Raw genomic sequence first — 21017 nt, 5'->3', positions numbered from 1 at the left:
TCGGCTGCATGCAGGGCAATCCCTTATCCATTATGCTATCTCCCTGGCCCTGAAAGCATGTCTTTATGTAACTGTTTGATTATTTTGTCATTGTTAAAAAGGTTTGTGAATACATAGATTTAATTTCATGAATATTTTACAGCATATATGGGATATTTAACCATAGCATTCTTGTAATCATTCTCTCAATGTGTTGGAATTGTTAACAGTTTACATTATCTCTGTAAGGCATAACATAAATTGTCAGAATTGAAATGTAAGGATTTGGTATTTAATGGTGTCTTCTTTCTTTGCATAGAAAGCTCATTTTGTGGGGCCAGAAAGGGAGGGCTCAGTGGGCTGCACACACTTTGCTTGTGGGAGTCCCTGGTTTTACCCCTGATATTCTTTCAAACACCGCCAAGAGTGACCCTCAAGCACAGAGCTGAGAGTAGCCCCTCAGCACCTCCAGGTGTGTCTGAAAAATCAAAAGCCAAAAAAAGATCATGATGCAAGGCCATCAGTTACCTGTTCATTCATCTAGTCGGTGAGCAAACATCTTGTGTCCCAAGCTTTTTACCAGGCCAAAAGAAAATAATAGTAGAGGAAAGAAATTAATACAGAAGTGAAAACTGTGCATGGCATTGTAAATGTTATGAAATAATCAAAAGCTGAAGCAGAATCAATGTGAATGTGTGCTTGTTTGAGACTAGAACACGAATACTTGGGTTTAATTGAATGCAGCAGAAAGTCATGAAGTCATTATACAATTTCAAGTAGGGTAGTAGTACTTTGATAAGATGTTCACTGTTGCTTACATGTGAAAGATGAGTTGAAGGGGCCAAGAATAGAGTCTAAGGGGCTGGGGAGATAGTAGAGCAGGTAGAGCTCTTGCCTTGCTTGCAGCTCACCTGGGTTGGATCCCCAGCATCCCAAATGGTCTTCTGAGCCTCATCAGAAGTGATCCCTGAGCCCAAGAACCAAAGGAAAAAGGAATAGAAATGAAGAGAGAGGTTAGATGCCCATTGCTTTAGTCCAAGTAAGAGAAAAGAAAAAAACATCATGGACTAGAATGATGGTAAAAATAAAAATAAATCAGGAGTAGGCCCTGGATTAGATGTGAGGAATAAGGAAATCAGAAGAGTCAAGGATGACTAGGCCTCTATATTTAGTTTACTGGGTAGACAGCTGTGCCACATACCTGGAGAGGGAAGAGGCGGAAGGACCAGATTTCTTTGTCACTAGAAAGGGGATATTTATCAACAGAAAGGACATGTTAAATTTGAAATGCTTGCGAATCATGCAATATTCTATTAGACATCTAGAAGTAAAGTTCAGAAATACAAATTTAGGTTAGTATTTTTGTTTTTTGCTTTTTGGGTCACACCCGGCGATGCTCAGGGGTTACTCATGGCTCTGCACTCACGCTGGGAATTGAACCCGGGTTGGCTGCGTACAAGGCAAACGCCCTACCCGCTGTGCTATCTCACCAGCCCCCTGGGTTAGTATTTTAAACTTTGAAACCAGATTCATCATTTGGGGAGTCCACAAAGAGAAATAGCCATGTTGAGTTTAAAAAAAATGGTAAAGGAAACTTAAAAGTTTTTTGGGGGGCAAAAAAGATCATGTGGGGAGAGAGCGCAGAGAGCTGATGGGCATGCTTTGATCCTTTGCAAGCTGTAGGCCCCTGTTCATTTCTTTCTCTTTAATTTTTGGGGGGAGGAGTGTCTTTTTGTTGTTTGTTTTGGGACAACCCAAAACAGGGCTTGCTCAGGGCTTACTCCTGGTTTTATACTCAGGGATCACTCCTGAAGGTGTTAAGGAACACTGGGAATTGAATCCTGGGCAGCTGCTTGCAAGGCAAGCATCTTACCAGCTGCACTATTGTTCTATCCCAACCAGGTTAATTTCTTGGCACTGCATCATCCCCTGAGAACCTCTGGGAGGAACCTGAGCAATGATCCAGGGAGTCACTGTCACTGTCACTGTCCTCCCGTTGTTCATCGATTTTCTCAAGCGGGCCCAGTAACGTCTCTATTGGAGACTTTGTTTTTACTGTGTTTGGCATATCGAATACATCATGGGTTGCATCCCCTGAGAACCTCTGGGAGGAACCTGAGCAATGATCCAGGGAGTCACTGTCACTGTCACTGTCCTCCTGTTGTTCATCGATTTTCTCAAGCGGGCCCAGTAACGTCTCTATTGGAGACTTTGTTTTTACTGTGTTTGGCATATCGAATACATCACGGGTTGCTTGCCAGGCTCTGCCGTGCGGGTAAGATGCTCTTGGTAGCTTGCCGGGCTCTCTGAGAGGGGCGGAGGAATCGAACTCGGGTCGGCCACGTTGGCTGTGTGCAAGGCAAACGCCCTACCACTGTGCTATCGCTCCAGGGAGTAGCCCCTGAAAACCTCCAGATGATCCCCAAACCCCTGTCCATCAGGCCCCCTAAGTCAAATACACAAAACTAATTTAAAAGAAGACTTATATTTTACAGGGTATAAGGTAGGTGACGACAGTTGGGAGCATGATTTTTCACTTCTTTTCTTGCTCTAAACATTTGAAAGTTTTTACTTATCCAGAAATAAGAATGTCAAATGCTATTCTATGATCTAGAACAGGCCTCCTTAAATTCCCTCACATACACATTGAAAGTGAATGTTGTATAGAGTTCAAAAATAAGGATCCGGGACAAAGTTTTAATTTTTTATCAAAAATGTTTTCTTTTATGGTTTTTGCTTTTTTTGGATCCTACAAAATTCTAGTCTCCAAAAATTCAAAGATCGGGGCTGGAGTGATAGCACAGTGGGTAAGGCGTTTGCCTTGTACACGGCCGACCCAGGTTTGATTCCCAGCATCCCATATGGGCCCCCGAGCACTGCCAGGAGTAATTCCTGAGTGCATGAGCCAGGAGTAACCCCTGTGCATTGCCAGGTGTGACCCAAAAAGCAAAAAAAAAAAAAAAATTCAAAGATTTTTCTCCTATTTCCTTTCCAATACTTTTATCCCCCGCAGGAACTTGATAGTTACGGTTCTTACATTTATGTTCAAATAAGTTACTGCGTATAAGGAAAGATAAGGATCAGTTTTCATATTTTTCTAAGAAAATTTATTTATACTAGTATCATTATTGAATAGACTTACACATTTGTCAAAAATTTAATTTACCCTATGTATTATCTATACTATTGTCACAACCATGTCTTCCTGATGTTTATAGTTGTAGAGTAGTAGCATTTGTTTGTTTGTTTGGTTTGTGGGAGGAGTACATCATGGTATTTGTAAGAGTGATCTCAGCTCAGTGCTCCAGGGTTGCTCTGGTATAGTGCCAAGGAATGCACCCTAGCCTCCTATATGCAAAGTGGATATGCCCATCCTGCCCTGTGCTGAGCTTTTATGGTGGGGTGGAGGTGTTTGGGCCATACCCTGCAGTTCTCAGGGCCGACTCCCAGCTCTGTGCTCTGTGCTCATACATGGTGCCAGGGATCAAACTACTTTGATTGCGTGCAAGGCACTTGCCTTAATCTCTCAATATGCTATCTCTCTAGCATCCGTATGTTTTTTTAATTTTTGTCTTAAGTTCCTTCTCAATTTGAATTCCTTTGACTCCCTTTATCTTGCCTGTTTATTGTGTCAGGTAGGACACTTACCATTTTACACGGCCAGCCTGGGTTCGGTCCCTGGCACTCTATGTGGTTTCCATAGACCCGCCAACAATGATCCCTGGGTACAGAGCCAGGAGTAAGCCCTGAGTACAGCTGGCTGTGGTCTGAAAACAAGAACAAAATATGTTCTGGAGAGATTGAAAAGTATAGGTAGTAAGTCATCTTTGAAGGTTTGGTAGAATTCACTAGTGAACTCTGTCGAACATGCTTTTTTGTTCTTGAGACTTTTAATTACTGTTTCGGTTTGTATTTCTGAGACGTCTGTTTCATTTCCCCTCCCCTTCATATCTGATCCAACTTATTTCCCCTTCATATCTGATCCAACTTTACTTTATCCCCCCCTTTCATATCTGATTCAACTATTTTTCTCACATGAGACAAGTAAGGGCCTTTCCAGACGTGTTTATTCTTTCAGAGAACCAATTCCTTTTTTTAGTCACCTTTTTTTTTTTAATTTCTATGTTACTTGTTTCTGCTCTCGTTTTTATTATTTTTTACTTTGGGATTATTTATTATTCTTTTTCTGGTTTTTCAATATGTGAGGTTGGGTTATATAGTTAAGCTTTTCCTTGTTTCCTATTGGAGGGCTGGATTGCTATTAATCTATTAATCGGGGTGGTGGTGGGCCATACCCAATGGAGCTCAGGGGCTACTCCTGGCTCTGTGCTCAGGAGTCACTCCATATGAAGCACTGGGGATCAGAACAGGGTTGGCCACATTCCAAGCACAGGCCTTAGTTTGTATACTATCTCTTAGGCTTCTATGATCTCTTTGTTTTTTATTTTGTTTGGGATACACACCCAGTGGGCTCAGGGCTTACTCCTGGGTCTAGGTTCTGGGATCACGACTGGCTCCAGGACCAAATATAGCCCTGGGCAAACTGCCTTACCTGCTGTACTCTAGCTATCCTCTTTTAATGTTGTCAGATTTTGTTGCTTTATTATATCAGGTATTCAAATCATAAATTATTTTTTCTTCCTGGTGATTTGAGCCTTTTGTGTGTTTCTATCTCTCACAATAATTTTTTTTAACTATCTTTGTTTTACTTCAACCTTTCTGTATTCTTAAAAGAATGTGGATTTTCATTTCAAAAAAAAATTTTTTTTTTTGCCGCTATTAAAAACCAGGCATAGGGACCATCCCTGGTGGTGCTCTGAGGCCAGGAGGACCACCCCTGGCAGAGCTTGTTGGAACTTTTTAGTATCAGAGATTGACCCCAGGACGTTATACCATGCATGTCCCTCTTCTGTTTGAGCTCTGTCCTATGTCTCTAGTCCAAGAAGTATGAATTTTGTGTTTGTTTCCAATAGTGCACAGGAGCTATTCCTGAGTCTGTGCTCAGGCATTGCTCAGTGGACCATGTGTGGTGCCAGGAATCGAATTCAGGTCCTCTGCATGCAGTGGTTGCATGGTTCATTAGCCTATCTCGTCAGCCCACTGCTTACACATCTCTTTAATTGTGGTTCTTGTATACACCTGACTGTGGTGCGGCCAGACTAGCAGCTTGTTCATCTTAATAGTTTTAAGGAGGGGGCAGAGTGAAAGAACAGCAAGGTAGGATGTTTGTCTTGCTTGTGGCTAATCCAGGTTCCATCCCCAGCATCCCATATGGTCCCCTGAGCACCTATAGGAGTAATTCCTGATTGCAGAGTCAGGAATTAGACCCTGAGCATTGCTGGATGTGACTCAAAAAGCCAAAAAACAAAAAATAGTTTAAGGAAATCTACATCTTTTGGGGTGGGGGTAGGGGATTGGGAGACCTCAGGAAGTGTTCAGAGAGCCCGGTGGGGGGGAACACTTCCAGTATACTTGACCAACCAGGCCAGTGATTCAGTGCTAGGGCCCAAGGTGCTGCTCAGCTCCTGTGGTGCTGGGGACTTCAGGGTTGACCTGGCAGTGTTCAGGGACCTCCAGGACCCTGCCTAGAGATATTTGGGAGACCGTGTTGTGCCAGGGACTGAACCCAGGTGAATACAGGCGAAGAAGCAGGTGCCCTGATCCTACAGTTTTGTTTTCCAGGCCCCTCTAAGAAGTGCTCTTGGGGTAGATACCACTCTTATCAGTGTTCAGCCAGTTGGGCTGGAGGTTCAGTGCTCAGTCCTGTTTGTGCTGGGGCTACCCTCGTAGCCCTCAGAGGCCTCCAGGGCTACACCCAGCCATGCTGGGGAGGGTGTGCAATGCTAAGTCCCCGTGTGTGTAAGGAATGCGTCCCTGACCATTGGGCAATCTCCCTAGCCTAGGATCCACACTTCTGAAATAAAATTGCCGAGAGTTTCATATTCGAACTGTCTTTGTACTTTGCTTTGTTGGTGAGCAATGTTTTATTGGAAATCCCAACTATATGTTTTTTATAGCCTGCAAGTTTGTCCAAACTTGCAGGCTATCGAATGTAGCCTGCCCACAGGGCAGAGTCTGGCAAACTCCCCGTGGCGTACCAAATATGCCAAATACCAGTAACAATGATGGGTCTCATTCTCCTAAAGAGCCTTGAGTATAATCTCAGGGCTAGGATGAAAGAGACGTTACTGGGGCCTGCTCAAGGCAATCGACGAATAACAGGATGATGAAATGAAATGAAATGAAATGTTTTTTATAAAAAAAAAAAAAAGAATTCATTTCCACATCTGCTATTACTTAGGGCTTCTCCTGTCTCAGCATTCAGTGCTAAGGGTGCATTGCTGGGTGCCTCCTGCATGTAGAGTATATGCACTTAGCCCTCTTCTAGCTCTAGATGATTTTCTTAATAAGAAGAATTTTTTTTTAATTTTAAAATCTAGTGGCCAGCAAAATTAGAATCAGTAACTTTGTTTTGGCTTTTGGATCACACCCTACAGTGTTCAGGGGCTGCTCTGAGATCTGTGTTCAAAGAACCACTAGTTCTAGGGAAGATTCTTGCATGCAAACCATGTGCTCCAGGAGTTAGAGAGATAGAACTGGGAGTAAGAAGTTTGCCTTTCAGGCATCTGCTCCCAGTGCTAGAGAGAAGGAACGGGGAGTAAAATGGTTTGCCTTTCAGATGGCTGGCCCAGGTTCAATGCCCAGTGCTATATGTGGTCCCCTGAGCACCACCAAGGAGCAAGGAGTAAGTTCAGAACACAGCTGGATGTGACCCAAAAAAACAACAAAAACAAAGCAGGGGCTCTAGCCCATTGAGCTATTTCTCTGTCCCTCCAGAGTCAGTTTTTTTACATTCTTATACTTTTCTTTTGTTAATTTTTCAGTAACACTTATTTTCCTGGGAGTTGGGTGTGTTTTTCAAATGTCTTTTTGTTTTGCCTGGAGTGCTCATCATGACTTAGTTTTGCATTGTTTTAGTCTTATAAGTATAGCTTATGCTTAACATGAATGGAGTATTATTGTCTTAGGGCTGAATGTCCTGCTACAAAGAACCTTTGTAGGCTGGTGGTGTTTTCTGAGCACTTCTGCCTGAAAGAAACAAAATATTTGTCATGTTTCACGTTTTAATACCAACCCATGATATTAAATGCTTTAGCTACATGTTTATTCATTCATTTATTTTGAGCTTGGGACCACATCCTGTGGTGCTCAGGAGCCACTCACAGCTGTAGCGGGGGATCAAATCCAGGTCTAAGCCTGTGCTCCAGCCCTTTGAGCGTTCTCCTCAATCCACTTATGTTTTCATTTAACCTTTTGGGTTTCTTTGTTTGTTTTGTTTTGTTTGCTTTTGGGGGTCACACCCAGTGTTATTCAGGGCTTACTCCTGGATCACCCCTGGCAGGCTTGATGAGGGGAGGGTGGGGGATGTGGAATGCCGGGATCGAACATAGTTGGGGTTGGAGCTGATCACCTGAAAGACAAAAGGACCAAGCTTGATTAGAGGTTGGGGATGTTTAGCTTCGTTCCCCAGCTTCTAGAGTTTGAGCTACTTATCAGTGAATAAAGATTTATTTATAGGTGCCTGTTAATGATAGCTAAAATGACCTGAAATAGAGGAGGTTCCCAAACTTATGTGGTTACTGCCCTCTTGGCAGAAAAAAAAGAAAAAGACAAAAAGGAAAATATACAGGGCCCCTCGGAAATCTACATTCCTTAAATGAACAAAGGAGGCACCTACCTGCTTTAGGGTGTCGTATTTCTTTGGGAAATGCTGGAATTCAGAGAGCTGCTTAGGGGCTAGATAGAGACTATACCTAGTAGAGTGCTTGCCTTGCACGTGGCCAACCTGGGTCTGATCCCCAGCATCCCTATGGTTCTCTAGCACTGCCAGGAGTAATTCCTGAGTGCAGAGCCAGGAGTTATGCCTCAGCATTTCTGGGTGCCCCTCTCATCCCTTCACTGAAAGAGAGAAGGGGTAGAGGAAAGAGGGAGGGGGAGAGAGAGGAGAGAGAGAAAGCTTGCACTGCTGAGTTCTTAGACAATTGAAGGTGCTGGAAACACAGCCTAGGGAGGACTTGGGAGGGAACTCTGTACTTGCATACTCATAGCTTGCCCTGTACATCTCTTCCACTTGGTTGTTCCTGGGTTGTTCTTTGTAGTTTATAATAGTATATAATTATTCCCTGCACACCTGAGTGCAGAGTTGAGGGAGTTCCTTAATGTAGCCATGTTGGATAGAGGTGTGGGTGCCAGGTATTGAGACCTTTACCTGCAGTCAGGCACTGCTGTGAAACTGAATTCCACCCCCTGTCTTATCCCTTCAGTTTCGTTCTCTCCCCTTCCCTTTGTTGTTGATGATTATGTGGGTTCATGACTGTGGGTTCCAAGTGGCTGTGGTGCTTGCACATGTTTGGCTTTGCTGTCCGTGAAGGGGTCAGATATCAGCAGTGGCCATGTGATTATTTGGTGTTCGGGGCAGCAGTGCTGTGCTCTTCAGACCCAGAGGTTTAGGGGTCCATGTGGCACTGGAGCTCAAACCCGGGACCTTGCAGGTGCCTTGCACTTTTAATTACCTCTAAGGAAATTTTTTTGTGGAGAGGTGACTTTCAAAGGGTGCTCAGCTGGTGGCTACTCCAGGTGAAACTTCATCAGCTGGACCAGTTGCCGTTCGGGGCTCGGGGATACCAGAGCAGGTCTTGAGACCTTAAGGATCACACTAGGCATTGCTGGGGCGGGGGGGGGGGGGGGCATATGATGCCAGGGATTAAAACAGGGTCAGCCACATGCAAGGCATGTGTCTCTACCCTTGTGCTATCTCTCTGCACATGCAACTCCCACCGTATCCCACTCCCCCACCCCCACACCCGCGACACACACATACACAGGTTTGGGGGTTTTTTTGTTTCTTTATTGGGGGGAAGGGGGGAGGGCTTGGACCACATATTCAGTGCTGTTCAGGACTTCTGGTAGGGCTTGGGGAACCATATGCAGTGCCAGGGATCAAACCAGGGTTGACTGCATACAGTAGTCAACCTTTTATCTCCAAGCACCTTAACCACTATATTATCTCCTGCCCTTGATGCTTTTGGTTCTTCATTTTGCACATTTGCATTATATAGTATATTATTTGGGGAAAAGCAAAAGTTTTTCAAAGGTCGTTTTTAAAACTGTGAATTTAGTTTGTAGGCAATAGCTTTATGAAAATGACTCCATTCCCTGGGTTATTTTTTATAAACTTCCAGACTATTTTGTTTTCTAGAAAAAAAATTGTGAGTGGGATGTGGTAGTTAACTGCTTCCTCTTTTTAGTATATTGTGTAAGGAAACATTTGTGCTCCAGTGAAAATCTCTGTTGCAATATCTTTAAGAACTTCTTAAAATAATTGTGTAATGTTATTAGGTAGGAACTCAAATGAACCCAAGTTGTTTTAGATCGCACCTTTTATATTTTCTGGGGCTGGAGAGATAGTACAGTAGGTAGATGCTTGCCTTGCATATGTCAAATACAGGTTTGATCCCTAGCAAAAAAAATAAGACCTTTTATCTCCTAAAGAGCACACTATGGGAGAGACTAAAGCTGGAGAATTGTGTTCATTTTTCTGCAAGAGAAAAGGTTTTAGAATGTTTTCTTTATAAAAAGAAGCCTTTCTGTGACTAGTTTATCCCTTTTTACCACAGATTACTTGAATTTTAAACAAATCACCTAGAGGGTTTGACTAAATATGGACCAACACTGTTAAGTATTTACAGAACTTAAGTATGAATTCAAGTGGAATAACTAGAAGATGGAAAATCTTTAACTCTTTTATATGGTGTGCTTCAAGCATTCCTAGTTAAAATTTTATTAATAGAAACCAAAGTGTATGATTTTTGGAATAGACATAAATTTAAATATTGTGATGCTCAGCTCTTTAGGTTTTTAACAAATGGCATATATAAATACATGAACTATGTTGTCTCGTGCACATTTCCACAGAAGTATGACATGTTTTATTTTTAGCTTCTATGAACTCTTTTAATGTATTGTTCTCTAGGATCCCATACTTCCTTCTGAACGTCTTCCTCTCATCATTAGCATTAATATTTACTGATTTGCAGGAAAGCTGAGGTGATACATTAGTATTTTGTGTATATCACTTTATTTAATTTGTATGGTCAATCTTTGTTATATGTAGTATTACCCGTATCTTTTAAATTAAAGAAACTACCTCAGCTTTAGATGTCAGAGATTTATTGATTTATTTAGTTTTGGAGCCATATTCAGCAGTGCTCAGGGTTTACTCCTGACTCTGTTCAGGAATTACTCCTGATGGGGCACAGGGGACCATATGGGATGCCAGGAATCAAATCCAGGCTGACCTTGTACAAGGCAAGCTACCTGCCTGCTATCCCTACCTACTATCTCTCCAACCCATTAATTTTAGAGATACAGAAATATTCCCCTGCTCATAAATATTTTTGAAATTTGGGGTTGAATCCAATTCTAAAAGTTGTTTTCTTGCTACTAAATTATATATATTGATGTCTTATGAGTGAAGTCTTACACTCACCTGGCTTCCAGTCTCTGACCCTCTGAAGGAAAAGGGCCTTGTTTTATTTATTTTATACTTTAGTGCCTGTTACAGACCCTAGATTTTCTTTTCATGAATGTTGAATGAAAGGCATCTCCCTGATACCGTAGCAATATGGCATGTGCTACAAAGTCATCCTCTGATACAGGGAGTTTCTAGATGTACTGCTTCCTAGGCCTCCTCCCTTTGGATGTATGGCTGTTTATAGTTACACACATGTGCATGTCCCCTCCACATATTTTCATCCTCATCAATCCTGTGAAAAAAGAGTTTTTGTTCTCCTTTTGTAGATTCATAAAAATCAAGACTTTAGCCATCTCTCTGACCCTTAGCAGTATTTAAAGTATTAGTTAATGGCCGTGTGTGTGTGTGTGTGTGTGTGTGTGTGTGTGTGTTTGTGTGTGTGTGTGTATGTATGTCAGGGGGGAGGTGGTGTTGGGCCGTACCTGATAGTGCTCAGGGCTTACTTGTGGCTCTGTGCTCAGGGATTCTTCCTGGCAGAACTCGAGGGACCATATGGAATGCCACCTGGGTTGGCTGCATGCAAGGCAAATTCCCTGCTTGCTGTACTATTGCTTGGGTCCTGGCCACTAAATTATAATTAGAAAATTGCTGGAGTAAATGGAGAAGACTGTAACTACATAATTTCCGTATTTTTGTCACTTTGAAACATCATGAGACACACAATTATAAAGTTGTTCATGATTTCATTATTGAGTTTCAGTCATACAGTGTTTATCACCAGTCCCTTCACCAGTGTACATTTCCCATCACCAGTGTCCCCAGTTTCCCTCCCCACCCTAGCCTGCCTCTGTGGTAGTCTCAGCTCTCTCTCTCTCTCTCTCTCTCTCTCTTCCCTCCCTCTCCCTCTTTTTCCTCTCCCTCCTCCTCTCCCTCTTTCTCTCTCTCCCCCTCCTCCTCTCCCTCTTTCTCTCTCTCCCCCCTCCCTCTTTTCTTCCCTTTTTTCCTTTTAGGCAACATGATCTTCAATATTGCTTTACCTCCTTTCAGCACCAAGTCCTTGTCCAGAGTGATCATTTCTGTTGGGATTCCTGAATCTTTTGTTTAAATAGCATTTTGAGTATCACTGCTGTATTGTTGCTGTCGTTTTTGTCTTAAATGCAAATCATTGAATTTTTATTTTCTTTCTTTAGCTCCTCAAGCATTATTGGTTTATGAAATGGCAGAGAATGGAAAAAATTCTCTGAAACGTGTAGCAATGAACAAGGAGCAATATAATGGAAATTTCACAGGTAAAGTATTGATTTGAGAAAGATTACATATTTATAAAATAGAAATATAAAATATATGCAGAATAAATGTTATATCTAATAGATATCATAATTTTAATAAAATACTGTGAAATATATTTTATATAAAATTAATGATCTTTTGTTTCCTCTTAAAATATATTTGGGGTCAGGGTGATTGATACAGTTACATCAGTATTCCAGGGACAAGATTATTATTTGCTCTCATACCAACAATCCTGAGTAGCACTGTAGCACTATAGCACTGTCCTCCGGTTGTTCGTCGATTTGCTCAAGTGTGCACCAGTAACGTCGCCATTGTGAGACTTGTTGTTACTGTTTTTGTCATATTGAATACACCACGGGGAGCTTGCCTCGGTCTGCCTTGCGTGTGGGATACTCTCGGTAGCTTGCTGGGCTCTCCGAGAGGGACAGAGGAATTGAACCCGAGTCGGCTGCATGCAAGGCAAACACTTTACCCACTGTGCTTATTAATCCTAAGTATCCTAAATATATCGTTATCACAAATTTTCAAATGTTGTTACTGTACATTTTTGTATGTCTGGTGGGGGCCGGGGGAAACCACATCTGGCAGTTCTCAGGGTTACTCCCAGCTCTTTGCTCTAGGGACCTTTGGTACTGAGCATCAAACTGGGACCATGTCAGGCAAGCACCTTAACCCCTATATAATCTCTCCAGCTCAGTAAAGCTATATAAAGCTATGAGTTATGCTTTTAGTTTTGTTTTTGTTTCTATTTTGGCGCCACTGAGCCACACCTAGTGGTGCTCAGGGGTTACTCTGGCTCTGCACTCAGGAATCACTTCTGGCAGTGCTTGGGGGATCATATGAGATCCAGGGATCAAATCCAGGTTGCCCATGTACAAAGCAAGTGCCTTACCTGCTGTACTGTCTCTTTGGCCCCATATATTCCTCTTTTTTTGCCTTTTCAGTGCTAGATTTAAACCCAGGGTCTTCACATGAAGGCAAACACTCTGCTGTTATACTGCTTCCTTGGCCCTTATTATGAATTTATTTTAATGCTTCCATTTTATTTTTTGGAGGGTGGCAGGAGTGGTGTACCACACCTGGAGGTATTCAGGTATTCTTGGCTTTGTGCTCAGGAATACCCCTAGCAGTGCTCATGAGACTGTATATGTTGCCAGAGATAGAACCACAACTCCAAAACTGTCTCTTCCAGCCCTAGTTTATTTTGTTTTATTTTTGGGCCACATTAGTGGTAATCAGGTCTTACTCCTGACTCTATTCAGGAATTCTTATGGAAAATGGGGGACCATAATGGGTGAACCCAGCTAGACCAGATGCAGGGCAAGTGCCCTACCCTCTGTCCTATTGCTCCAGCCCCATCCCTGTTTAAAATTTTAGTTTGAGATGAGTAAGTTTGCTTTAACCATGATTGAAATCTGTAGTAAATTTTAATATATCTGGCACTTATTTATGCATTTAGGCTACAAGTTACAGGTTTTATTTATACAAATAATTTAAGTAAAAAATTCCTTTATGTGTTTAAAAGAAAATGAAAGGTTTTTGGGTTTTTTTTCCTGTTAATTACAATGGTTTTCTTTTGTTTGTTATTGTATTTTTGGTGTCTGGGATCCAACCCAAGACTTTATACATGCAAAGTATGTGTGCTATCCAGAATTGTATATTCCTAGTCAACGATATCCTTACTCTCCAAATTTCTTGCTCTCTCAAATGCTTTGCAATTATGCATAATAATAATGCATCACAGAAATCCTCCTTTATTGGATAAAGTTCACACTCCCTGAAGTAGTAGGGTTTTTTTTGTCCTAATCACTACATGACCTTGCAGAAAACATTTTGCTGCAGTGTGCTAATTCTTAGGCTTCTTTTTAATTGTCATCTAGGTAACTTGATTTATAGTCGTGTTGACATTTATGATGTGCGAAGTTATTGCACTCCACCACCATCCAAGTACTCAAGACCCTCGACCACTGACACCATTTCACCTCTATTCTACTTCTTCATTCTCTCCATCACTTGAATTTCTTTGTCAGACGATTCTGCATCGTAGGCCCTAGAGCAATAAAAAGTGGGTAGGGCACTTGGCTTGCAACAGCCAACCTATGTTTAATCCCCAGCACCATATGTGGTCCCCAGAACCCACTAGAAATGATCCCTGAGTAAAGACTCTGGAGTAAACACTGAGCACTTCTGGGTGTGATTCCCACCACCAACAGCAAAAAAGAAAAAAGGAAGGAAGGAGGGAGGGAGGGAGGGAGGAAGGGAGGGAAGGAAGGAGAGAAGGAGAAAGATTCACATTATTTCACCAAGTTTCAGTATTGAAAAATAGGCATGGCATGGTCTACCTTTTAAGTTTTTACATCTTAATGTTTCTCCCTTTCACCAAACACACACATTTATGATTTTCTTCCCCCACTGCCTAGCCCTCCCCCTTGGAATTTGAAATTAATATTTGTATAATGTAGTCTTCTTTGGTGTGGGGGGGGGCGGGTGATGGGGTCTTGGCAGGGTGCAATCCTGCCTGTGCTCAGTGATCATTCCTGGCAGGCTGGGGACCACAGATGGTGGTAGAGATGGAATCCAGGTTGGCTGCTTGCAAGGCAAGAGACCTGCACTCTGTACTATTGTGCCAACTCCACTAAAGCCTTCTTTAGTACTTTTCGTTGCTTTGGGAACCACATCCTGTAGTGTTCAGAACTTCGGGCTCTTCACTCAGAGACCATTTTTAGCATTGCTCTGGGGACCATATGGGATGCTAGGGAGTAAACCCAGGTCAGCCTTGTACAATGCAAGTGCCTTAGCCACTATACTATCTCTTCCTTTCTCCTCTTTAGTATTTTTTAAAAACATGTTTCTTAGACATTTTGCCGTAGTGGTCCATGAAGCATTTATTCTTTTTTTTTTTTCTTTAGTAAAACTATTTATTCCATTGTACTACATTTCAATGACTTGACAGTGTTTAAATTGTTTATAAGCATTTCCTGGGAAATACAGTGTGCATTGAACAAAATTATACAAATTGGCTGGAGCTATAGTACAAAGGGTGGATTCAATCCCTAGCACCCTGTATGGTTCCCCATGCACTACCAGGAGTAAGCCTTGAGTACTCCCCTGAGCACAGAGCCAGGAGTAAGCCCAAGCACCGCCAGTTGTGGCCCCAAAACAAAACAAAACAAGATAGTTTAACTTTAAACTCAATCTTTACAATGACCCTAAGTCTTTTTTGTTTGCTTTTTTTTTTTATTTGGGGGCCACACCTGGTAGTTCTGGGGACTGCTTTCTGGATTATTGTTTAGGTCATCATTCCCACAGTTGCTTGGGGGGACCATATGGTCTTGGGGATTGAACCTGGTATTCCAATAATGTAAAAGAACAGAAGTCTTGTCATGGAAATAAATTAATATTTTAAAATAAGGGAAAGCATTTAGTCCAGACTTGTTCACAGTGGGAACTAAATCACATCCTTTTAATTTATGTGCCAATCTTTCAAATGAAGACCGAAAAGGTAGGTAAATTTAGAAATGAGTGGAAAGAGTGGGCATAGATTTTTAGAAATTCTCCTTTAACTTCTGCACTAATATTTTTCAGATTCCTCTTCTATGAGTGAAAAGAAGAGGAGGGATCGAGAAGAAAGACAGAATATTGTCCTGTGGAAACAGCCACTCATTACCTTGCAGTATTTTTCTCTGGAAACCCTAGTAGTCTTGAAGGAGTGGACCTCAAAGTAAAGAATCTTCCGTGATCTTTTTTATAAACTATCACTGATTTTGGAAATATTCAACACTTGCTTGCTGTTTGTGCAATCAAAATACATTTAGTATGTTATAGAAACATGCTTGTTTTCTATTGCTGGAAGAAAAATGGATTAAGGGAACAAATTGTTCTTTGTTCATTGGATGATTACAATTGACCGTTGTTTTGTACTGAATTCCTTTTTGTAGAGGAGAGCACTATAAATAAGACTTTTTTTTTTCCTTCTATCTCTACCCTCAGGAGAACTCAGACTTAGTATACATAAGATACACTGATTCTTTAATAGGACAAGGTTCAAGATATGTGGCACTTTAATAATACTTTGAGCCAGTGGAAATGAACTCTGCCATGGAAGTGTGTTCAGGCTTTAAATTTAGTAATTGTAAAATCAGTTTCAAATATCATAAATAGTCAAGTTGGATTTCTACATGCCTTATCATTTCCTGTTTTGCCTTTCCAAGTTATGGCTGTAGTCATAGCTTACATTTTTATGGTACTTATAGTTTATGAAACTTTTTTAGCTCATTAATCTTTAAAGAAGCTCCATAAAAAAGTTTTAAAAATTATGATTATTATAATTTTATCAACAGAAAACAGTTAGATTGGTGAAGTGTCTTACTCAGGATGTGCTACTTAAGGGACTCTGACCCAGGTTCTCTAACTTGAAAGCCAGAAGTCTTTTTTTTTTATCTTTTTTTATAAAGTCGTTCACAATAATTTATTACATAGCCCGGCAAGCTACCGAGAGTATTTGGATATGCCAGACACAGTAACAACAAAGTCTCCAATGGAGATGTTACTGGGCCCGCTCGAGCAAATCGACGATCAACGGGAGGGCCTTTACTTTACTTTACAATATTCCAACAATAATCCCACCACCATTACACCTTCCCACCACCATTATTTCAAATTTTCCCAATCACCACCCAAGTCCGCCCCAATAGCAGGCCCTAAATAATTTATTTTTTAATTGCTTGTTATGAATAACCTGCTAAAAATGGTCAAAAAAGGTTTCCTTAGAAGAAAGTGTGTGAAGATTGTTGTTTCTCACCCTGGAGTCATTAAGCCCTTGCATAAGAGGTTACTAACATGTTATGGGTTGAGCCTTTTGTACTAATATATATGTTTTTTTTTCTTTCTTTTTGGGTAACACCCAGCAATGCACAGGGGTTACGCCTGGCTCTCCACTCAGTAATTACTCCTGGCGGTGCTCAGGGGTCCATATGGATGCTGGCCAACTTGGTTGGCCGTGTGCAAGGCAAACGTCCTACACACTGTGCTATTGCTCCAGCCCTTGTGCTAATATATTTTTAATCCACATTGATTGCCTTCTACTTTATATCCTATCCAATGTGTTGTGCTACTCATCAGTGGTATAGAGTATGAGATGACGCTCTAGGAATTCTAAAATTTTAAGTAGGATGAGACAGGCATCTCTGCAGCTTGTTGATCTCTGCCGAGATTTATTTGTGAGTCTCTGGATCATGGCCAGTTAATGAGCTTATATGGTGCCAGAAGCAGCTCAAGGGTGTGACTGCCATCCTCCAGGAAGAACTGGGGGGTTGGAGGAGGTTGCCCATCCCCATGAGAGCCTGGAGATTTTGGTCACAAAATCAACAGATTTATTCATGGATGAAGCTCGTCTGAGCAGTGGAGTCTGGCTGTGAACATGAGATGAAAGCCAGTGGTTTTTTCATTATATACCTCTCTCATTTCAATGTTCTGTTGAGTAAGGAAAGGCTGTGATGTGGTTTATGGTAAGAAATTGGATTTTAGGCCAGAGAGATAGTTCAGGGGACAAGGGCTAATTCTTGCGCCCAGCCCCAGTTCTACTCCTGGCATTGCTTATGATCCCCAAGCACCGCCAGGCATCACCTCTGAGCACTACTTACAATGTGTGGCCCAAAAAGAGAAAAGGAAAGAAATTGCAATTTATGCCCATGTATCTTCCTTTGAGTCCCTTTAGTAGTCCCCCAAAACCATAGTAAATAAGAGCTAGACTCTGAGAGAATTGATTTTTTTTTTTGGTTTGTTTCGGTTTGGCATGGTGTGATTTGGTTTGGATTTGTGCTTCACCTAGCTATTCACACGGCTCACTCCTGGCTCTAAGCCCAGGGATCACTCCTATTGGGCTCATAGGACAATATGGAGTTTTAAGGATAGAACCCGGGCTGACCATGTGCGAGGCAAACGTTCCCGCAGTATAATCATCTTGCCCCCAAGAATAGATTTTTTTTTTCAGGAAAGTTTATTGAGACATCATGATTTACAAAGTTGTTCATAATAAATTTGTTTCGGGCATAAAATGTTCCAGCCACCAATATATCCCCAGATTTCCTCCTACTGTGCCCCCCTCAACCTTCCCCCTTGACAGACTTATAACAAATTTATTTCATATTACTTGGACCAATAAAACTTAAAGAAATGAGAAATATAATTATCAGAAAATAAATCAACAAAAGTCGATTTTTAATGATTAATTGCTATATGTTTTTAACCTTAATCCAGTAGATAGCCATATACACCATGAGTGAGTGCTATATTCAATGCCTCATGATTGAAAGTTTCTCCTGTCCTTTAAAGGTAGTTTAATGTTTCTTGCAAAACTGGTTTAAAAGGAACAAATTCCCTAAGCTGTTACTTATCTATGAAGCTCTGTATAGTTCCTTCAAAGCTGAATGGTAATCTAGCTATATAGAGTATTCTTGGTGTGGTGTCATTTTGTTGAGTTTTTGTACTGTGTCCTTCCACATTCTTCTGGCTCATTGAATCTCATTTGATAGATCTTCTGCACATCTTATGGGCTTTCCTTTGTAAATTAGTTCCTTTTTTGATCTTGCTGCATCCAGTAATCTATGTCTGGATTTTGTCATTTTGAGTATAATGTGACTTGGAGTTTTCCTAATTGGATCTATTTTCACTGGGATCATTTGGGCCTCTTGGATATTGGTGCCCATAATCCTCAACTCTGGAAATTCTTATTGATGATTTAACAATTTTGTCTTCATCACAATTGCCTTCCTGTTCTTCAGGGATCCCAGTGATTCTTATATTCTTCCTCTTGAACTTGTCTTACAGTTCTGGTATGCTATTCATTTCTTTTCAGACTGTTTTTCACCTTCTGTTTCCTCATGGTTTTCTCCTTCTCATCTTGGAGCTCCTCAGTCTTCTACTCAGCTTCTTTATTTTGCTCTTCAGAGTTTTGGTTGAATTTTTTTATATCTTTTTTTATTACCTTCCATGTTCTTCATTTCTGACTGTAGTACTTTTTTCATTTTTACCTTACACTTTCTTGTGCTTTACTGACTCTTTGAACCCAGTAAACATCTTCATAGTGTCACTAAAGACACTGTTGAGGATTTACTGGTGTTGCTTACATTTTGGTGATACTGCGTTCACTCATTGAGCTTGGTGGGCTTCTATGTGTTTACCATTTTTCTGGTGTTCTTGCTTTGCTGGGGGTGAGTATTTCGTTTACACCCCCCACTTCCCCCCACCACCACCAAAATTCAGTTGAAGATTGCTCTCTATCTTCTCTCTAGTCCTTACAGAATGACAGAAAGAATAACTGAGCAGCATGTAATTTGTCGTACCGCTGCATAAATGGCCATGTGCATTTTAGGAGCTGTGGTGTGGGCCCTTAAAATGGCACAGGTCGGGTATGGAGGCTACTGGGACCCGCCAGTTAGGGTGGGGTTCTTCCTCCCATTCCCCATAGTCCCGGTGATGTCAGCAGAGGCCAGCCTCACCTGGGAAGCAAGAAGGTCAGCTGAAGAATAGATTTTATAGCTGAGTTAAATGCAATTAAGAGTGACTAATTCTAAAAATGAGACCAAGATAATTCATTTATTTTTTTATTTGCTTTTAAGATTATGGCATCGTCAAAGCATTGTGATGTCTTTTTTACTGCTGCTTGCTGCGCTTATAGCTACGTATTATGTTGAAGGAGCTCATCAGCAGGTAAGACGTTCAGCAACACTTGCTGTTGCTCATCAGTATCTTAATGTTTTGCTTTTCAGGCCAAATATTAAAAATATTCTTGTGTAGTCCTTGATCTCTCAGCATTTATTTTGAATATATATCAATATCCTTTTTCGTTGTTGTCTTATGTTTATTGGGCTCCACATAGCACTGTGTTCAGAGGCCACGTGTGGCAATTCTTGGGGTGGGGTGGGGGACATGTGTGTGCACTGGGACACAAACTATTGTTTTTCTCCAGCCCTGTATCACTAATTTTTACTTTTAAGGTTTTAATTGCATGTCCTGATGATGTTCAGTTAGAGTGGCATGGATCCTTTATTACCAAAGTCTTCATATTTTTTACAGTTCATTGCTGTAATCCGTTTAAACTATCTATGCCTTCTAGATTGAAGGTTATGTTTACAAAGGAAAGTTCCGGCCTCTTCCACTCAGGAGAAGCCCCTGTTCTCACTTGATCATATATTTCTCTCTTTCTTTCCTCTTACACTTTTCTATGTAGACTTCTTTCAATAAAAACTATTTTCCTTCACTAAAAAAAATAAATAGGGCTGGAGCAATAGCACAGCGGGTAGGGCGTTTGCCTTGCACGTGGCCGACCCGGGCTCAATTCCCAGCGTCCCATATGGTCCCCTGAGCACCACCAGGAGTGATCCCTGAGTGCAGAGCCAGGAGTAACCCCTGGGCATCGCCGGGTGTGACCCAAAAAGCAAAAAATAAATAAATAAGGAAATTTTATTCTTATGTATTTTAGAAGTATATTACTGAAGGGAAGGTAGGATATTTTGTAAAAATTGTTAAAATGATAAAACATCAAATTATTTAAGATATGATTCTGAAGTGATATTTTATAGCATCGAGTTATTTAAGATAATGATTCTGAAGTGGTATCATTTTATATTTTGTTTATTTATTTTGGGGCACATCAGGCTGTTCTCAGGACTCTGTGCTAGTGATCACTCCAGGAAGGGCTTGGGGGGACCAAGTGTGGTATTAAGGATCAAACCAGGGTCAGCCCAGAGCAAGGAGAGCACCTTAACCCCTATACTATCTGGTCCTTAGTTTATATTTTAAAGCAGTTTAATCTCTAATGTTTTCAAATGTATTTGTTTTTAAATATATATTTTTTTTATTTATTGCTTTTTGAATCATACCTGGCAATACACAGGAGTTACTCCTGGCTCATGCACTCAGTAATTACCCCCTGGCGGTGCTCGGGGGACCATATGGGATGCTGAGAATCGAACCCAGTCCACTGCATGCAAGGCAAATACCCTACCCGCTGTGCTATCACTCCAGCCCCAGTATATTTATATTCCTCAAGTGTTAAAGTTTTACTGGGAACATAATCGGATTCTTCAAACAAATCCATCTTCCACTAGATTTCAATTCACTCTTTTTTTCCAGGTTTTTGGGGTCACCACCCAGTGGTGCTCAGAGGTTGTTTCTGTCATTTCTTTGGGGACCATGTGCCAGGGATCAA

The 21017-nt window shown here is 41.2% G+C and overlaps 1 protein-coding gene across 1 annotated transcript in view; it reads left to right on the top strand.

Annotated features, from left to right (window-relative positions):
• VMP1 (vacuole membrane protein 1) overlaps positions 1-21017 on the top strand; it is a 120167-nt gene that overhangs the window by 5479 nt on the left and 93671 nt on the right. The window contains exons 2-4 of the mRNA XM_056126600.1: positions 11704-11802; positions 15392-15527; positions 19426-19516. Of these exons, the coding sequence (XP_055982575.1) occupies positions 11730-11802; positions 15392-15527; positions 19426-19516 (300 nt within the window). The 5' untranslated portion in view covers positions 11704-11729. The remainder of the gene's footprint in view (positions 1-11703; positions 11803-15391; positions 15528-19425; positions 19517-21017) is intronic.

This window comes from Sorex fumeus, unplaced genomic scaffold, assembly GCF_029834395.1.
Source record: "Sorex fumeus unplaced genomic scaffold, SorFum_2.1 ptg000063l, whole genome shotgun sequence".
Taxonomy (NCBI): domain Eukaryota; kingdom Metazoa; phylum Chordata; class Mammalia; order Eulipotyphla; family Soricidae; genus Sorex; species Sorex fumeus.
The sequence above is the reverse complement of the archived record's forward strand: the minus strand, read 5'-3'. Positions and strand labels throughout refer to the sequence as shown.